This window comes from Halichoeres trimaculatus, unplaced genomic scaffold, assembly GCF_033239565.1.
Source record: "Halichoeres trimaculatus isolate MK-OKI-2021-1 unplaced genomic scaffold, fHalTri1.1 fHalTri1_scaffold_12, whole genome shotgun sequence".
Classification (NCBI taxonomy): Eukaryota; Metazoa; Chordata; class Actinopteri; order Labriformes; family Labridae; genus Halichoeres; species Halichoeres trimaculatus.
Window position 1 is genome coordinate 14,307,988 of NW_027437190.1, and position 16,045 is coordinate 14,324,032.

At 42.0% G+C, this 16,045-nt stretch overlaps 2 protein-coding genes across 2 annotated transcripts; both read left to right on the forward strand.

The window, feature by feature from the left end:
• Positions 1 to 215: 215 nt before the first annotated feature.
• On the forward strand, positions 216 to 5,016 carry rab13 (RAB13, member RAS oncogene family). Its single transcript, XM_074683091.1, has 8 exons — positions 216 to 786; positions 1,410 to 1,470; positions 1,824 to 1,884; positions 1,991 to 2,068; positions 3,072 to 3,161; positions 3,410 to 3,475; positions 3,595 to 3,645; positions 3,776 to 5,016. The coding sequence occupies exons 1-8, from the start codon at positions 663 to 665 to the stop codon at positions 3,845 to 3,847; spliced, it is 603 nt and encodes a 200-aa protein (XP_074539192.1). The 5' UTR covers positions 216 to 662; the 3' UTR covers positions 3,848 to 5,016.
• Positions 5,017 to 5,714: 698 nt separating this feature from the next.
• fam189b (family with sequence similarity 189 member B) lies at positions 5,715 to 15,891 on the forward strand. The gene is made up of 15 exons (XM_074684355.1): positions 5,715 to 6,655; positions 6,859 to 7,147; positions 7,238 to 7,294; positions 8,490 to 8,597; positions 8,747 to 8,863; positions 9,276 to 9,383; positions 9,546 to 9,706; positions 9,814 to 9,913; positions 10,001 to 10,073; positions 11,260 to 11,554; positions 11,687 to 12,048; positions 12,122 to 12,163; positions 13,139 to 13,317; positions 13,405 to 13,551; positions 13,705 to 15,891. The coding sequence occupies exons 2-15, from the start codon at positions 6,914 to 6,916 to the stop codon at positions 13,954 to 13,956; spliced, it is 2,235 nt and encodes a 744-aa protein (XP_074540456.1). The 5' UTR covers positions 5,715 to 6,655; positions 6,859 to 6,913; the 3' UTR covers positions 13,957 to 15,891.
• The last annotated feature ends 154 nt before the right edge of the window (positions 15,892 to 16,045 follow it).

Here is a 16,045-nt window from a genome sequence, read left to right on the forward strand (position 1 = left end):
CCAATTCAAATGAACTATCTTCCTGAAAAACACACACACAGACAAAAACTTTTTTGCCTGTCAAAATGGCACTTATTTTCTATCAGTAATACTACAATGTCTGAAATTTTGTCAAGCAACGTTTGATCATTTACATGTATTTTTTATTATTAATTGGCGCCACCCTGTGTCGATACTGGGTAGCCGCAGGTAGTGTCAGAGCCTCTACTCCCATGGAGACTCCCACACTACGTAGCATTTTCAGCGGATCTGGGATCTGTGCCGACGGCAAGTTTTGCCGGAGTCAGAAAAAACACGTTGCCACATCGGTACGCTTGTAAAGAGCATAATAACAACTTTTTGAGGATATCAAAATGGACCCAGAGTAAATTTGAAGATGAAGACTGGTCCAAAGTAGTCTGTTTAACTTTTGATGGAGTGTATTTTCAGACCAGCGCAACCCAAAGAGAGCACAGAGTCACGGAGGGGGATCGGAATTTACCGGTGACAAGTCAGAGAGGAAGAAAAAAAGGAGAGAAGATTCACACTTTACATGAAGAAAACTCTTTGCATGAACTTGTTGCATTTTTAACACCGGTATTTTTCGAGTGAAGTCGTTGAAAGCCGCCCAACTCAACTTTCCCATTTCAGCTGTGCTTTAACATAGAGGAAAAACTACAACCATGGCGAAGAAGTATGATTTCCTTTTCAAATTGTTGCTCATCGGGGACAGCGGAGTGGGTAAAACGTGTCTGATCATTCGTTTCGCTGAGGACAATTTCAACTCGACATATATTTCCACCATCGGTATGTTGACATAACGTTTTTGCCTTGTAACCTTCATGCCTGCTTGTGAATACAGCTGAATGTTGACATGATTTCATTCTTTGATCCCAACCCTGTACCAACTGGTTTCACAGACTGTTTTCATGTTCGAACTAGCCCGTGAGCTTTTTCTGTTTCGTTCTCCCCTGCATCTTTCTCTCTTCTTCTCCACAGTTGAATGTGTCTTTTTCCCTTTCCCCCATCTTTCCCTCAGATCTCATTCCTCTCACTTGGCTCTCAGAGGGTCCACCCACCCTCATTCCTATCTTTTTCACCATCTCTGCGTTCCCAGAAGAATGGCTGGCTTTCTGGCCTGCACAGGACCCCCCTCCACCTCCTCCTCCTCTGCCCTATCTGTCTGTCCATCCAGCAGGAAAAGAGAAAAGAAAACTCTCAGAGTTTTACGTCTTTCCTCAGTCTACTTGTTGAGTGCACTGAGGGGGTCAAAATAACAGCGGGAGTGACCATGAATCCACCCCTGTGAGGGTGACCTATATATCCTGCATTGTGTGTGTGCTTGGGTGTGTTTTTAGTTCATATCTGATGTATTTAACTTATCATCCCTCCTCCTCTCTGCTCTTTCCTGTCTTCTTGTTGTCTCTCAGGCATCGACTTTAAAGTAAAAACCATAGAGGTGGATGGGAAGAAAGTGAAGCTACAAGTCTGGTAAGGGATGACACTTGGTTGCTTTCCTAAAAATGCTTTGTTTTTGTGATTTGGTAAGGCAAACAGTTGTGGGTGATACAACAAGTTAAAGAAAAGAGGAACCTCCCCGTTGTTCTCCAAATCAGGGCCTTATGAAAGGCTTTATTGCCAAGTCAGCTATTGCACATGGACTTCAAACAGGACTGTCAGCTACATAAAGCTAGCTTGCTCAAGCAACATTAGAATACATATTAAATGCAATCCTGTGTTTACAATTTTATTTGAAGTCCAATAAGACAGACATACTTTAGTACAGTGTGTGTGTGTGTGTGTGTGTGTGTGTGTGTGTGTGTGTGTGTGTGTGTTTTGTGCAGGGACACAGCAGGCCAAGAGAGGTTCAAGACCATTACAACAGCCTACTACAGAGGAGCCATGGTGAGTTCAGGACCCTTGCGGAACAAGCCGACAGGATAATAAGGCTGACATCACTGCTGCTGCTCTTGTGACTCCTTTAATCCTCATTTTTGTGTGTCTGCGTCAGGGCATCATCCTGGTGTATGACATCACAGACGAGAAGTCTTTTGAAAACATCCAGAACTGGATGAAGAGCATCAAAGAGGTGAAACTTTTTGAATCATATCATCTTTCAAAAACGTGTTGGTGCAGTTTGATGAGTATCGGTCTTAGATGTGAGTCTTTACCTGCTGAACAACAAAGAAAAAGGCTGGTAAACAATGAGGAAATTTAAAGGGGAAGTTCGCCAATGTCCCTCGAAATATTCTAGTTTGTACTGGGACTTCTTTGTGCTGAAATAAGTGAAGCTTATCTGGAGATATAAATAAGATCCTTATCCATTGAATTCACAATGAAATAGAGCATCTGACACATGCTGGAGAGGAATGCTTGGAAAATGACAAGTGATGCTCAAAAAGAACAAGATAAGTGTCCAATTAATAGATTCATCAGCTACTGTAGAAATCCTCTCAGGCCTTGATGAAGTACTTGGAGAAAAAGAAAATCTAACCCCAGCTGGGTTTGTGTGTGATCATAAGGAAATGGGACATTGTTTCTATACAGAGACGCTCGGTTATTTAGTTTCTGTGTGTGTTGTTTGTTCAGCTGCATTTAGATTCAGTGGCAGCAGGAGATTTAGCGAAGAAATCCCTCAACTGTGGAGAAACTGAACTTCTCAATCAATCAGTCTTTATTTATAAAACGCCGAATCATAACATGTTATCTCAAAACACTTTAACCAGCCTAGACCTGTTGACGTCAATAACATTTTATTAGCAGAAATAAATCATATTTCAGCTTATCCCATCATGAGTACAGCTCTTTGCAGCATTTAGCGAGTTACACTTGTAAGGAAAAACTTCCTGTGAGACATATAGTACGGGTATTCTATTATTTTGACGAGACAGGGGCCAAGGTTGTTTCCTCTGCACACCTGTAACCAACTTGGCTCTCTAGAATCCTTTTAGTTCCTGGTACAGGGCACTTTTTGGTATCTAGAGACATTTTTTTCTAAGCTCAAAGGTAAATATAACACACAGCTGCAGAAACATTCTTGTAGACAAGAATTCTCTTTCCCCAATCAATTACTTGCATTCCCTCCTTCCCAGAATGCATCAGCAGGGGTCAGTCGGATGTTACTAGGAAACAAGTGTGACATTGAAGCTAAGCGGAAAGTTTCCAGAGAGACAGGAGAAAAGGTGAGATGGCCTAAACAAAAATCTATCAGCGCAAAAATGTATTCACATATATGTTAATATAGTTTAAATTTAGAGTGACAGCAGTGGCATGGTGCTGTGACTTTGTCTGTTGATGGGGAACTGTTTAACAAAGGAGCTGCTTATGTAACTTTTTATGCTTCCACATTAACTAAAGATAAGAAGCAGGATCTTGTTATCACCTGTATCCTGCCCCTCAGTCTGAAATCATGTGTGTCTGTTGTTTACAGTTGGCTAAAGATCACGGCATCAGGTTCTTTGAGACAAGTGCAAAGTCCAGCATTAATGTGGAGGAGGTGAGCCAGAGCATAACTACTTATTCACAAAACATTGTCTACATTACTCACAAATCTCCAGCCTGTAAATGCTTTAACTGAACTTTCAAACTCCTCTTGTGTTTCTACATTTCCATCAGTCTTTTCTGTCTTTGGCGCGTGACATACTACAGAAATCCAGCAAGAAACCAGTAAGTCTAAACAACTCTTCAGGCCAAATAGTTACAAATTGAAGTATTTATGCCTGATGGAAAATTACACAAGACTTGCACCAGATACATCTGTCATTTTCTATGTTGTTCTTGTGTTCTTGTTTGACAGGGCCCCACAGGTCGAGAGGTGAAAATCACCAGCAGCACAGAAAAAAAAACCTCCAAATGCGCCCTTCTCTAGATGTTACGCTGGCTCACACACTTAAGGCCCCATATAAACCAGGATCTCGTCAGTCTCACTGTGGAGAAATACAACACAGTAGGTTTCTTGTCTCCATCTAGTGGCTATTAAATGAAAATACAGATTTAAAATGATGCTTTTATACAAAATACTGGTGGTTTGTCGATGTATTTATCTCCCACAAGAATGTTTTACCATGAAAAAGATGTATGCGCATTTCACAGTAGAGATTGAACACATTTTCTCAAAACATCCCCAAAGAAATAAGGTCTGATATGACTGCCCTGATTATTTTACCAGTGTTTCACAGAACTCCCCTTTTCTCTGTTTTGTTTTTAATCATCCCTGGGTTTTCCTTATGTAATCAGTCATGCAACACTTACTGCGCAATGTTTTAAAAGTACTTGTCTCACGTTTGAACAAAATGATGACTTTTAGTTGATTATATCCAGAGGAGGAGTTAGATGGGAAGTGTTTTCAATCACTCACTGTTCATCTGAAATTAGAGAGGCCTTGGGTATCCAGTAGATTCTTTTGAATGAGTTAAACACTGGACACAAGTGGATTAAGCAGCAAAATGTGCCCATTTCATTATGTTTATGTTGTGCTTATGCTAAAACACATGAATAACTGTTTCCAGTGGGCTGGATGCATTCAACAGAATCTACAATAACAAATTATATTGAAAATTTTGAGTTAAAAAAAAAATTCTGACTGAACTTAAACCAGTTGAATGATTTTGAATTAGCCTCAAATTAACCAGCCTTGTTATAACTGAATGGATTGAGAAAGTGGAAGACAGGCGCAGAGATAAGTGTAATATGAGAAGCTGAGTGGAGAGATGAAAAGTGATGGATAATGCAAGTGAATGGACAGGATATGAGGGAAGCAGCAGTACCCACTAGCACCCCGTTTTAATTGATTTAGTGGGTCTTGCTTTTATCTGAAGTGCCTGGTAAAACTCTTACCAAACACTATTGTACATTAGCTACATTTGACATGACAGTCTGCCTGTTCAGGCACTTACAGATGATTTGAAACAGATTCTTCATTACAAGTGTTCGACAGAAATGGATCAACCATTTTTTTTGTAGTTGTTGTTGGGTTTTTTTTCTGTTTGCTTTTTTTATTCATTTGTGTCACACTCTGTCTTTTTAGACCTGCAACACAGCCTTGTATGTACTGAACAGAGCTGCTGAATTCTGAATAAAAGCGCAAAACATATCTGTGCTGTAGTCTGCGGTTTGTTTCTGACCGTTTAAAACTTTACTTTTTATTTATTTATTTAGTTTATATTAAGCACTTTAATGGGGTGTGTAGAGTAAAACAGTCAAAGTCTGATGCTTACTATTTATAAAAGGGAAAGCAAATCCCAAATCAACAGAGGAGGGATCCCTCTCTAAAGATAATGTGTGCTGGATAGATTATGAACCTACTGACCTTAAAAAAATAACACTACGCTGAATAATTCCACTACTCAGTTCTATGAAAAATCTCATTTCAACTAAAAACAACTTTGAGACTCTTTGATCTGCTTCACAAGGATACTGCGAGGGAAGAGAGACTTATTCCTTCTTTTTTTTACACATATGAGTGGCCAACATAAGCCCCCTAAAGGCGTATTCTACACACTTCTTCACTAGCACCCCCTGTTGTCTTCTTCTCAACTGCGGTGATAGTGTTTCCCCTCATTGCAGCAGCAGCAGCAGCTAGGAGAAGGAGCTTGTCACCAAGCAACCACCCTCCCTCCCAGCATCAGCACCACAACGGTGTGCGCGCGCTATGCCGCATCCTCAAGTTGCCTGCACGTTCTTATTCTGCTGCGTGCCTTGTCATCACGCAGGGCAGGTTTCGGTTTGCAAACACGATACAGTTCTTTATTTATCCAGCGCGAGAGTTCTACCAAGGAACCGAGGAAAGGACGTGAGGGCGGTTGAGGGAGGGGCCAATTAATATAAATGAACCTGGAGGGATTTAAACATGTAGGTAGGATTTGTTTTTGCGGGCTATCCATGTGACGCCTGGTGGGAGGCAGTAAGGTAAACGTCCGGGGTACACACACACACACACACACACACACACACACGCACGCACACACATACACACGGGTCTGAGCGGGATGCCCGCGTGACTGCAGGGAGGAAAGAGGCGGCGGAGGAGAAGGAGGGGGTCTTGATGCAAGTGTGGACCACCGCAAAACCCCCGAGGTGGAGTTGTCAAAGATCGAAACCTGTGAGGGAACATCCATCAGGGCCTGGCAGCTATTTTTGGTGCAGTTCAGAAGTGAAGGATATTTATTTCATGTTCATGTCGAGGTAATTGGTCTCCGGTTTCCGAACGAACCGATGTGATCCCGTGGCTTTGATCTCCAGACCGCCTATTTCTTCTTTCGTGACGGGATGGAGATGATCTAAGAGACGGACGCAAGAGCAGAGAGGGGGATTTGATCGCATGTTGGTCTTCCGGACTGCACAGTCGGACTAACCCGCTCCTGTTATATTTTCCGAGGTGCTGGAACGACGAGAAATCAGCTGCTTTCTTTGGGATGCTTTCAAATTTGCGGCCTGCTCGAGTCTCCAGTTACCGCAATGCCACTAGCGAGAGGAGGCAGAAGAAGAAGCAGAAGGTGCAATGAAGAGCAAATGAGTCTAACAGTGATGTTCAGAATGCCCCATATTAATCTTTTCTTTTTAAACTGTAAATGACTGAAGCAAGCAACACTGTAGACCCCTCTTTTGACTGTAGTGGCCTAAGGAGAAATGGACATTGTGATCGACTGAAACAATCATGGCTGAAACGTCAAATGAGGTGAGTACAGTGGCTGTGAGCGTGTAGTAGCTGCTCAATTCTCTCTTTTCTGCTGACAAAGTTCTTGGACACAAACAAACCTACACCATGGGGCATTGCGCAGAACCCATGGCACTTGCCAGTGAAGAGCTTGGTGCATTATTTTGACTGAGTATATCACTGAAGCCAGCATCTGTGTCTCTCCTGCTCTTCTGCCCACACAGCTGGACTTTGTTCAGTGAAGACTGAGTGAAACCTCTCTCAGCTTCCTCCACAATCATGCCTTCACCATCTGACTCCAGCAGCGTGGCTTCGGCCTCAGGGTCCCGGGGATGGTCAGACAGCCGCAGAGGCATGTCTGGTCGGGGGCCTGGTGGGGCTCGGCTGCTCCTGTACCTGGGGCTGTGCCACCTCGGCTTGGGTGCCATGGTTTTGGCCTTTTCTTTTACCAGCATGGCCTTCACTTCCTCAGCTCGTGTGAGGCAGTCCTGTCCCTTCTGGGCTGGCTTCTTTGTAAGTGTTAATATGACCGATTCTTGTGTTCAAAATCAAACAATACTGAAGATAAGTCACCTAACGTTTGTATGTGGTATCTCTCTGCAGGTGGTGGCATCAGGGATAGTGGGAATCATTTCATGGAGGAGACCTCTAACGCTAGTGGTATGTATAAGGCATAAAAGGGGCATTTAATCCTAGGGGACCTCACTAAAACCATGTGCCACTGACCACATTTTCATGACCATTATTTTATGTCTGACAACCCAAATGAAGATATAAAGTCACATTGCTTTGTTTCAGGTTTGAATTTAGGTGTGAAAGGTATTCTTACAAAACTGTTGGTGTTCACATGACCTGTCCAAATTGGTAGTGACATTAGGCCATATTTTATGTGAAAACAACACATTAAATAACTCATTAGCTTGTGTCTGGCAGCATTCAGTCGCCTCTACTTTCCACTCAGCTAATGTTAGCATAAGCGATAAAAGACTGAATGCATACTTGACAGTTTAAGGTGTCTGAAGATGTGATAGAGAAAACCATGGACAGAGGTCATGACAACAGCTAATGTAAGTATTAGAATTGGAATCTCCATAGGCTTGGATGTAGCTTAATGCTAATGTTGCAGGTTCAATGTGATATAAAGGTATTCTTATGTTAGCTTACTGGTTCTATGTTGTCTTTCAGGTCGCTGATTAATTTGTAACCTTTATTGTAAGCAGATTCCCCACCTTTATAAGACTTAAAACCCGTGACACATCAGTACTACACTATAACAGCAATGGAGCTTCCCAACACATATGTTTTACAGAGCAATGCTGGATTACTAACAGGGTTGAACCCCAATGACCTCAGTTCCACAAGTATCTACTAAGCCCCATAACCAATAGAGAGTCCCTTGTGTGTGCAGTTAATAGCTTTTAGATGTCATGATCTTCATCGACAGAGGAAGTGTCATGGAACTGTAAACAAGTTCCAATATTTCTGTCTACTTAAAAAGTAAAGAGTATAACACTTTTGTATTAAAGTGAATGCATGAGTTTTGCACCTGCAATATTACAAATGTCTCCAGGGGTCTCAAGGAATGATTATCAAACTAAGTAACCCACAGGATAAAGTATGATGATTGATTTCATCATGACACAGAGGAAAACAGTTTGCAGCATTGCAGTCCAACTCAAAGAAGTACTTTTCTAATTACTTCTTCCCCAGCAGCAGCACTGTTTGCCAGTTAAGTTACTAGCCAAAGCCTCAAGGGGAAGAATAAATCTCTGCACCCTCTTGGCTGAGCATGGCACAAGTTTTGACACTCTGTTCTAAATTAAACATGGCTCTGTGTCTTTGTGCTTCTCCACAGGTGTCCCTGTTCATGCTGCTGTCTGCAGTATGTGTGATCCTCAGTCTGGCTGGCTCTATGCTCTCCTGTCAGAATGCACAGATGGTCAAGTCCATGCTCACCTGCCAGGTACAACGTGCAAGTTTTATGTGCTGCTGTATCCCGAAATGCCCTTCGAGCCAGATGCATCACTGAGCGTGCCAGGAATAATTGTGAATATGTTTTTAGTGTGCAGTTTGGGGCTTTAACGAAAATCGTCTCTTTAATGTGTGGGATAGGTGGAGAATGGTCTGTGTGTGTGTTGTGTACCCACTCACTCCTGCTCCATCACAGAGGAGGAGACCCTGGTTCTCTACCTGAACGCTGACTGTCACTCAGTCAGGCATCAGCTGAAGGTGTGTAGGATGTGTGATCTGCCTGGAGACAAAATGTTATCATTTTATCATCCACATTTGAATATTAAGGATCTATTCAGTGATCCAGCCAGGTGTGCTATGGTCACTGTTTTCCTTGCTGCAATACTTTATTACCCTCATTGAGACTGTTAAAGGTTTTGAATTAATTTTGAAAGTGCACACAAGAAAGTATGTGAGCATCAATATCAGTCTCAGTACCAAATATTAGATCAAATTTATTTTATTATCTTCGGCCAGCTGCAGCTTAATGGGCAAGGTTCTTAAAGAAGATGCTATATTTTCATGATTATGACTGAAGTTTGACAGTTTTTCTTATCATGCAGTGTATGCCAAAGATAGAAAAAGCCTTCTTTCTCAGGTTTTAATTTTCTAAACACTTATTTCCCTGCAGGACCTTTTGTTCAGTGCATGTGGTCTCAGCATTCTCTCCACCATCATCTGTACTCTGTCCACTGTGACCTGCAGTATCCACATATTCTCTCTGGACCTTGTGCACCTGGTGAGAGCACACACAGCACATTTTACACCAGTCTGGCTTTTTCTGTGTGTGTTGCAAATTGCAGATACTCAGCAATAACATACACTGCTGATTTCAGGGATTAGGCTTCATAAATATGAGTATCTTTTTTTTGTATGTGCTTATTGTGCCGTCCATACCTAGTTGGCCCCACATCGCTCTCGATCAGTCAACCCAGAATGCACCACTCCTCAGGATGCCTTCCTGACCAACATTATGGACTTTGAGGAGTTTGTCCCACCCATTCCTCCACCCCCGTACTATCCTCCTGAGTACACCTGCAGCTCTGAAACAGACGCTCAGAGGTACCACACTTTAGGAGAACAGCATTAACACTTATGCACATCATCACAGCGCAGACCGACTCTTAAAGACAATAACCTGTTTGATATTTTCCTATAACCTCTCACAGTATCACCTATAATGGCTCCATGGAGAGTCCTGTCCCTCTCTACCCCACGGATTGCCCTCCACCTTATGAAGCTGTGATGGGACAAAGAGCTGCAAGCCAGGTGAGCGTATGTATGTATGTATTAGCGTGTGCACTGTGTGTATTGTGCCCACAGCCTGATCTGATCCTTGATTATTTTGACTCCAAGGCCACGATGTATGATGCCCACGGCACTGAGCTGTCTGGAGAGAGAGGGACTTCTACTGCTTTCAGCGGAGAAGGTGGGAATCTTTCACAAGTTGGCAGAGTTACTTGAGTTATTTTTTGGTTGGAGGAGTGTGGCATTATGGTTATGTAAATAAAAAAAAAATTAGTGGAAGAAAATAGTTCCCCAAGACGAAGCTAACATTTGATTGTCTTTTATCAAGATGCCATCCAAGTTGAGAAAAATAAACACATCATGTTTTCAAATAATAGTTAAAATGTGTCGCATCTAACATACTGTTTGACAAGCTGGAGTCGAACTAGCAGCTTGTCTAAAAGTTATTAGCCACTCTCTACAAGAAAACCCTCTAAGTGCTGGACCAGAAGCCCAACAGTTCACATTGTTGTATTAATTCAAATAACCGTCAATTACAGAGCTAGGAAGATTCTATCAAATCTAAAAACATCTGCCTGGTATACAAAATTCTCCATAACACAGCTCCCCCTCCTTTAATCTCATTCTCAGTCCAACAGAGGAACAGTCAGATTACTAGAAGCACCACATGAGGTGACCTTCTAGTGATCCATTTATAAAGAGCACTTTTGGTCAGCAATCATTTTCTGTCAGATCAGTATAAATCTGGAATTCGCTGCCCAGCACTATCAAAGACATACATAAATACTCAACTTTTATTTCTTATCTTAGAATATGGTTTGCCAACAACTACAAATGCACAAACTAACCCCTGTCAAATGGGAAAGTCTGTGTTGCCTCCATGTTATGTCTTGTTTCTGCTTTAAATGTGGCTTATACGATTATTTTATACCCTTTGTTTTCTTAGTCTTATTTCTAATACATGAATTGATTTGATGTGCTTTGTGTACATCTGTTTTAATTGTGTGTGATATGTTATATTTCTTTTCCTTTTGTTTTAGGCCTGTTATGTCATAAACATAAATGTAATGTATTTCTATTGTATTTGAAAGCTTAATGATTACATTTTAGGCTGCTTATTTCACAACTGGCTGGGGACTATAGCTGGGAAATTAGCAATAAAGGCTAAAGCTGCCTCTTCTACTGTATAGCAAATTAAAGGGGACTGTCCATGAAATAAGTAACTAATAAACTAAACTAAACTAAGTACAAAAAACAAACAGGCCTCTAATACAAGCTATATGCAAATAAAGACCTGTAATGTTCTTAATTGTCATTAACTATTTAAAGACGCACTGTCTTTCATACTAAAATGTATCTTTTATCAGTGTCCATGGACAGTGGATCTCTGCTGATGTCAGAGATTGTGGACATACCTGATGATTCGTCCCCCTCTGAGGATTCTTGTCTGATGGAGGTGGGGCTCAGGAACCAAGGAGAGAGGGGCACCAGGAGTGCTGGTGCTGGAGGAGATGGAGAGGGTGGAGAGTACTTCAGCTTTCGCTGCCCACCTTCTCAAACCCCAGAGAGTCCCCTGGCAGGAGGGCCGAGAGCAAGGCGCTTCATCAGAGGAGAGAGGTCCAACTCCTGCTCTTCACCGAGCACAGCTACCAACACATACAGGTGACAACGACCACACAAACCACAATATTTGGACACAACTGATTTCATGTAAGGGCTTTACATCTGTGTCAACCAAAAGTTAAAGCACATCAACACATAATTACCATTTTCTGTTCTTGTTTCGCTTTGCAGGTCCCCAGTTTTACGCCGCCAGGCTATGCTAGCTAGCAGTTGTTCCCAGCTGGAGGCCATAGGTAACTCCACCTCACAACAGCGGTCCTCCATTACAGAGACACGAGGACAATCCTGCTCCCCCTCACGCCAAGGAGTGGCCCCAGTCTCCTCTGCTCCTCCCATTTCTCCCTCCTCAGCTGCCTGTGAGGCAATTGCTGGTCAGGGTAATGGACCACAGCTCCTTGGCCAACTGTTGTATCTCCGTCGATGGGCTGGGAAGAGTGAAAAGGATGGAGAAGCTGTAAAACAGGAAAGTGAAAGACTGCTACGGCTTGTGAGGTCACACAGTGAGCCCGGCTTTGGCTCCTCCACTGATACAGGTAAGTGAGAAACAGACAAGAGTTCATTCACTGATTGAATTCTTATAAACTGTGTGTATCTCTTTTTCTCTAGTCGACTTTGGCTCCGGGGGAAGCAAAGGATCTGCAGACACAGGCAAGAGCTGATATCAGAAAAATGAGATGTTTTGATAGTTCAGTAATTTGTCTTTATTTTGAACCTAACACTACAGTTACAGGAGAAAAAAATCCAAATGTGAAACTACCAAAACAGCTAAATTAGTAATGGTTTAATTACACTTTAATGAATTGTACTGGAAACATAATGGAGCTTTTTCTGTGACTTTGAAATCCCACGACACTGCTGCTAAAATCCCAAAAAACAGACACCTTTGGTCTTCATCAGTATCAGTTTGAAAGAGGGTTGCGATTCAAATTAAATATATCTTTTGTAGCATACATGTCTGCTATTTGTTTTCAGTGCATGCTCACAAAACGGTGGTTATTTTCAGCCTTAGTTCCCTAAATAAGGTGGTGAAGGACCGAGCCATAAGATGATTCCAGCCTTTATGCACAGCACTGTACCTCTACCTCTCTCTAACCCAAAGCCATGTCCATGCACTTGATAGAGCTTAATCATCAGAGCAGTTAAAACTGCTTTCACTATTGAGACTTACTTACCCTGGGGCGGCGAATGCTCCAGTTTCTGTTGGTTAGATTTAATTAGTAAGTTATAGTAATATCCTGAGCAACAGCAAAGCTTTTGGAGGATGGTGCGTATTTGTTTAGCTGTTAATCCTGAGCAGTGTCATACAGTTCTGCAAAAGATATCTTGCCAGTTGGTTTTTATTTATTCTCTTTATCTTTTTGTAATGTGTTTTAAAGTTCTGTACAGCTATGTGTTTTTTTCTTGTTCGGACGCTTGTTTAATATTGTTTATTTGTTTCCAGTTAAAGCTAGTTTGTTCATCTGGCCATTAGCTTTCCATAAAATTCAATTCAGGAAATCATTTTAACTGTTTAACCTCCCATTCTCTATCATCGTCCTCTTTTCAGCATCATGACTGAAGAAAATTCAGGTTTAAAAATTGTAAACATGCACATGAATCTTTCTTTTTCTTCTGATTTCAAAGGTCCGTCCTCTGAGGCATGCTTGTTGCCACGCACCTTCTTACCTCCTGCTGTAGCACTGCCGACAAAAGGCAGCATGAAGCCAGCAGCAGCCACCGGGATGCAGGTTCCCTCCAAAACTCTCCCCACCTCACCTCTGCGTTTGCCCAAAGATTGCAACCGCTCCCTTGGAGACCTAAAGGTTGGTATGAGAAATAGTGTCAGAATTTGTAGAAGAAACATTGACACAGTGTAAGGCAATAACGTCTTTTTCCTCACTAACCTTCAGGTGACTCGAGTTCTGATGGCTCGCTTCCTGCAGCGCTCCAGACGAAACCTCTCACCCTCCTCAGAGCATGCTGGGAACACAGGGCAGGGGCCAAAAAGGAAAACTGGAGCTGAGGGTGCTGCCACCAACCATCTGCCTTTGGAACAAGTAGGAAAATAAGATCCTTTACTTATTCTTTTCATCATATTGTTGTCTCTTATAATCACTGTACCCTCCCTACTACTCTATATTAGAGTAGTTTGGCAGTTCTTTAAGTAATCCGAAATGTTTTCCTAAAAGTTTCCTTTCTTTAATCCTCAGGTTTTGCGTACTCCTTGGAACACCACCAGAGGACACCCCAACCATCACTCCCATCAGCCCCATCGTCGTGGGCACCACCATTCCCACAGTGATAGTCGACACAACCGGCACTACAGCAGTCGGGTGCCAGAGGGGATCCATCTACGCAGCTGTGGAGATTTAAGCTCCTCCTCTGCATCGCTACGTCGATTGGTTACACCCTATCCTTCCCATGGGTCATCAGGAGCTCTGTACTCAGAGTCTGCGCTGTGAGGAGGAAAGGGGTACAACAGAGGGCATGTGAGTTCACAGGGCTGCAAGGAAGACGAGGATGGGGAGGAAATAAGGCAGGTTAAAGGAAAAAGGAAGATCTAGAGGAGATATCTGGTACTGAATTTGAATAAATTGATCCTTCTCGTCCATGTCACCTGAGGCCAACCGTGCAAATGGCCTTATTCAGTGGTGCTCTTTATCTCTCTGAACTCAACACAGAGCTCCAACTCTTTCACTGTTCAACATCAGTGAAACATGACGGGATGCTCAAGTCTGGACAGTCTGACTCTGTGCTGACATCCAGAACTAAGCAAGACAACTTAAAAGAGGTATCTTCTCTACTGAATTCTCAAGCCCCTCTCCCAAAGATTCATCTGGACATGTGTTTTCCTTGAAGCTTGAGGTAGAACTCAACTAGCGATCACACTACGACAGCCAGTGACTCACTCGTGCATTCAATCTAATACATAACTATAGGTTGCAATTTGCTTCTGACCCTTTTGTACATTGCTCTTCATCCACAGGATCACTCGGGAGAAGTGATCATGGAAACCCTTCTTTGTCTTCCATAAATTAAAAAATGCATCTCAGAAGATTTGGGTAGAACAATGTAAGATAAAGAGATAAGGTTACACATGAGGATGTGTTCTCTCATGGGAAAACGTTTACTAAGATGTTTATTTTGTTTGTTTTTGTGTGTTTGAGTGTGTGTGTGTGTGTGTGTGTGGTTCAGGTTCACACTCCCTCCACACCTCTCCGTCTACACACTGGCCTTTAATAAAAGGCAGCCAGCATTTTTGACATTAACCTTAATGCACGCCACAGACACATGCTCAACTTTTGAAATGTATTCTCTGAGGGTGGCGCTTCTACACAATGGTTTGATTTGCATATGTGCATGTTTTTGCTACAGTCTCCCAAATACAGCAGGAAACTTGTGCATTGATCCCAACCCTCTGTGTAACTACGTAAAAACACGTCCTCAGAATGTCTCTTTCTGCATGTTTCGGCAATGCTTCTTAATTTTTTTCCTCTTGCACCCAAGACCTATGATTGCCATTTGAATTGTGTGTGTTTGTGTGTGTGAGTGTGTGTTAATAGATAACTGAAGGGGAATGTCAGAGTCAAAGATGTGCAGTGCTCCCAGAGTTTCTGGCCATATGACTACAAACCTAGCCACTGCACCCTAATTTAATTTGGACATTGTCTGGAGAAATTTTAAGTGCACTGGAAGGGAATGACTAAAGCAGCCTGATCTTGTATAATTCAGAGGTATGAACAGCACTGTGACTCTGCTGGTATGCAGCGTCTGTTGTAATAAATGTACAGAGACATTTGTTTTGAAGTTTGTCCTTACACTATGTTGAATCAGTTTTCTTTGGACCTCAGGGCTTGTGTATTGGGGCTGGTGGTCCATTAAAGATAAATATGAAGGTTCAGACAGAACCACATGCAGGAATTTTACTGTATCAATGTCTGTGGCAGTTTGGATTTTTATTTATCTATTTATTCATTTATTTGTTTATTTATCTATTTATTTATTTATTGGTGTGCTCACAAAGTGATGATAGTGACTGTCCAAGGGTGAAGGCACATCTTAAATACACAGATATGTAATAAGCTAATTTGAAAAAATAAAAACAAAAACATGCATACACAATTAGCTTGAACACAAACACACACAAACACACACACAACCCTAAAAAGGCACTGGGCTGTATTTCTACCTCTCCTGTCTTGCATTAAATATAATTTATTTGGAAAATGTATATCTACATGGCAGGCTTCACGGGATAGAGCCTTGAAACCAGAATAATAAATGTACTGAATTATGACACCTATTTCAAATTTCAAAAGCTGTGTCTATGGCAAAACTTTCAATGCAACTTGTGTATTTCAAGCTATGGAATAAATGATAGACATCAAATAAACAATACCAATAATGATGTTTTGTACGTTTTGTGAAGAGGGAAATGCAATGTCGAGGTAAGACAAATGGTCTTTGTTTGGTGTGTCTATAATGTCATTTTAATCTTTTCCACTGTAGGCTCATCCCTCCCTTCACGAATCACCCCGCTCCACACCTTAA